This window comes from Eimeria maxima, genomic scaffold (assembly GCF_000499605.1).
Source record: "Eimeria maxima Weybridge genomic scaffold, Emw_scaff330, whole genome shotgun sequence".
In the NCBI taxonomy this organism is placed as follows: domain Eukaryota; phylum Apicomplexa; class Conoidasida; order Eucoccidiorida; family Eimeriidae; genus Eimeria; species Eimeria maxima.
The window spans coordinates 6650-10504 of NW_013563810.1; the positions used below are offsets into that span (position 1 = coordinate 6650).

Below are 3855 nucleotides of genomic sequence, written 5' to 3' on the forward strand. Positions count from 1 at the left end.
CTCCTCAAAAATATCGTCAGCTGATGCATCACGATCAGCTAATGTTGGTAGTTTCAGTATTTCTGGTTGATGAATAAACGTCGGCGGGAACTGCACAGGTTCACCGACCGTCAGTGAGGGAAGCTCTGAAGGCAGACCGTGGGGAACCCCTGCTTTCAGAAGCAAAGCTGGTGACAAAACACTTAAAAGTGCTTCCTAATTTAAACAAAACTCGAAATGAATTCCTGGTAAGGGAGGGTATAGGACTCAACTCAATCGGGGCCTCTTGCCGTGACGGTTGCGGGTGCTGATGGATGCTGCCGCAGCGCGGCAGCGTCCATCAGCACCTTACGGCCGGGTTTTGCAAATTCTTCGAATTACACTTGGAAATCCCATTATTTCATGTCAAAGAGCCCTTTTTGGCCTCATGGCCTTGCCGGTTCCTCCAACCCGAGGTGTCAGAGTCGATGAATTCGACTTGAACCTGCTGGCTCCCGCCGACATCTTTCTAGATCCAAAGAGTTCGACATTTTCTGCATTCCTCTGAATACCAGTGGTTCGTTAAAAGAGTGGTGTTCATGGCAGAGCTTCGGTCGGCCCTTGCCGCGAGGCAACGGAAGGGCGAAGAAGATAGAGTCTTTGAGTGGGCGCAGCAACCACTGGTCCTCACTCCTTAACAGTAGACGTTGAACACTGGTCAGGCTTTTGAAGCCTTTCTCAAACCGCCACATATCGGGGCCATGTGATTGCAATGCGTCTATTAGCTTTGTAGTTGTACTCCTTGATTTTTGCAGGGGCTACGGAAAACGAAAGTTCACATTCAAAGAAGGCAAGAGGGGCGCAAACGTTGACCCAGAGAAAGTCCTACACTTGATACAAGTGAAGGGCGTGGAGTCCCCAACAGAACGTGAGGGTTTAGGTCTCTGGGTTTGGGGCATAGTGTTAGGGACGAGAATACAACTATTGCAATCCAAGGAATTGACAAACACGGCTTCGGTTTTAGAGTTTACGGTTTGGAGATTTCTTGTTCTTGCGAACGCTCTTCTCAGCACTGGACATTCAGAGCGAGCAAGAGGAGCGTCAGCACTGCGATCCGGAAGAGCATCACCAACCATCAGAGCAGCAGCACAAGCAGCAACACCAGGAACAGCAGCAACAGAATGGGGGGCATGGAGCAGGCACTCCAGTTTCATCGAAGCACGGAGCTTGCTCCCATACACCATCGCCGAAGAAGCAACTTATTCTTGCTCACCGGCATGACTGGGTACTACGGAAAGCCGCTGTCGTTTTCGTTAGCCTTGGACTGAAGCAGCCCAGCAACAACAGTTTTTGGTAGAAAAACGACAATTTTGGAGAAACCCAATCTGGTTCCCTCACAACTCCGAACAGACATTGCTGTTGCTGATGTGGCAGTTGTTGTTTTTGCTGCTGCTGCAGGCAAGTCAGTTCCCCCTGCACTTTGCAAAGGACCAGAAAAGTCCAGAGGTGCAGGCAAAGGCAAGGGAGTTTGAGGGGACCCTCAATCTCCCTATGCAGGTTGCCTTGCGCATTGCTCTTGTGTACCAGTTTAAAGAAGATGGAATTGGTTAGTGGCCGCTGCTTGCTTCTGGGTGGTGCCGCTGCTAGGTTTTTTATGCTGCTTTGCTTCTTCCTGATATTGCTGCTTCTGCAAGTGGAACCTTTTGGGCCTGGACCTGAGATGTCTTATATCGTGTTAGGGTTGCGGTGATACTGGAGATTTTTCCCTTGTTTCTGATCTGTTGTAGTTTACTTCGCTTGTTGTGGGGTTCCAACGCCGTCCGCTAGATTAGATGCAGTCGTTTATGCATGCTTCTCTTTTGGCGTAGGGGAAAGGATTGCAAACGTGTATTTGGAAGCTATCAAAAGGCTGAGAGCGTAAGTGGCCGACACAACTTCTTGGGCAATACGTCTCTCAACGCCTGGTGTATTGGGCTTTAACTGCATTTGTTGCGGTGTATTAGTGTCGATTAGGTTTGAACACTTCATCTTTTGTGCGTGGAAAAGCCCCCCGATGCGGCCTTTAAGGTTAGGTGTCTGGAGTAAGGGGCTTAGTGCTAGGTTTAGCTGCTGCATTGCCCGCTTTTTCTCTGGTAGCTTGTCTCTCGTTCGCTGTCAGCTACTTCCGTTTTGTTCTTGTGTCCATTTTTTCTGTGCACTTTTATGTGTGGAGTAGCATGTCATTCGTGCTGTCGCCTGGGTAGCCGAACAAGGCTTTAGAAACGGGTACAACTGCAGCAAACGAACTACTTCCGCTGCTGTGTATGATCGGCCTAAAGCGTGCTCCTTCTTTGTTGTCTGTTTCTCCATATTTCGCTTTGTCTCTCTGACGCTGTTTTGTACTCGCTTAACGCTGTAATATGTGTTGGCCTCGTTGCCCTCCGCCTCTGCTGCGTCTAGCCCCTGTGGTTATGCAGCAATGCGCGTTTGGGCACTATTTACTCCTTGCGTACATTTGCAGCGTCTACCGTTGTGTCTGTTTCCTGTTCTGTATGCAGAGGCGTGAAGTGTTCGAAGTTGTGCCACAGCTCTTTGAAAGTCAAGCGCAAGATGCTACGGCTGCACTACCCCGAAGCAGCCTTGTCCCTCAAGACTTTGGGGATTGCCGGTTTCTTTTCCGGTTCCACCCGCATTGACTTCCACACGGTTAAGGATCTGTACATTGGCACACGACATTCCGTGGAATTCAGAGAAGTCAACGCCAAGATTAAACCCTGTCAGCAATCATATGCGCAGAGCTGCCATCCACACGGAGGCAGCAGGCCTGCTATGTAGCTAGTCATATCTGTTAATATGTATCTAGGGAGCTAGCCGTTTTAATGCCTGTTGAGGTGACTTGTTAAGTGGGCTAGTTCGTTCTCGGCGAACAGTGTTCAGTTGATCATTGTTGCATGCAGCCACTCATCAGGGCCTCTTGCTGCGCTGCCTTGTCCTCACCCGTTCGCTATTTTAGTAGGAGATGGAGAGATAACGCAAGTACAATTTGCTGTGTTTCACGTGTGCGGGTTTGTATTGCCGCGTGTGACTGTGCAGTGGGCCAGATGCTGCAAGAGAGCCGCTGCTGCGTGCTCTCCACCACCTTCCGGACATATTCGTTGTTGATGGACCGCCCCGCCGATTTAGCTGCTCTCTGCGCCGTCGTTGACGTCTCCACAGGCCGCCACGGCCCAGCAGTGTGGGGCTCAGGAGGCGTCACTGATGCGGTGTTCGCTACTGGACTCCAGGCGAGGCGCATCAACTGAAAGCGGCGATTCAAATGAGGAAAACGCCCACCTTCAGCTCTAATGCAGAGATCTGTCTAGCTAACTGCGCACCTAGCTATCTGTTTAATTAGCCATTAGGCCAGCCAACTTGTTGGCTACTCGGCTAGTTGCTTAGGGTCCCTGTTAGCTACCTAGATTCGTGGCCTCGTCAGCATAGAAACTACAGGCCTGTGCGCTAGGCCTGACTAGCTACGCCGCCGACGATAGTGGGAAAAACTCCCCAACTAGCTAGTCATATGCCCTGAGCTCCACAACTCCAGTTGCAACTGCCATAAGAACACCCATGCTGCAGCGCTTACCGCGGGGAGAGCGCGCACCGTTCGATCAGCAGCAGTAGCTTCGCAGCGCTGGAGAGCAATGAATCTGCTCCTTTCTCTAGCTGACATGACCGTTCCGTCTCTATTAAGTTAGCCTCCAGTGAACCGTCCAAGCCTATTTTACTTTTGAAGACATGCCTGCCACACACCCATCCATCGTAGGCAGGTCATGGCTGGAACACGTGAGTAGGTAGCTCACTAGCGACCTTAGCTCATTAGCCTGCTAGCCAGCCAGCCACTGAGCTTGCAAGTCAGCGACCGCGGCTACGTGCAGCGAA

The 3855-nt window shown here is 50.9% G+C and overlaps 1 protein-coding gene across 1 annotated transcript; it reads left to right on the forward strand.

Moving 5' to 3' along the window:
• Nucleotides 1-557: 557 nt before the first annotated feature.
• On the forward strand, nucleotides 558-3239 carry EMWEY_00028640 (hypothetical protein, conserved; the record flags this gene model as incomplete). The annotated part of the gene is made up of 7 exons (XM_013478235.1): nucleotides 558-622; nucleotides 774-886; nucleotides 1029-1243; nucleotides 1417-1564; nucleotides 1827-1875; nucleotides 2496-2713; nucleotides 3031-3239. 7 exons carry the CDS (start codon nucleotides 558-560, stop codon nucleotides 3237-3239), a joined length of 1017 nt encoding a protein of 338 aa, XP_013333689.1.
• Between the last annotated feature and the right edge of the window lie 616 nt (nucleotides 3240-3855).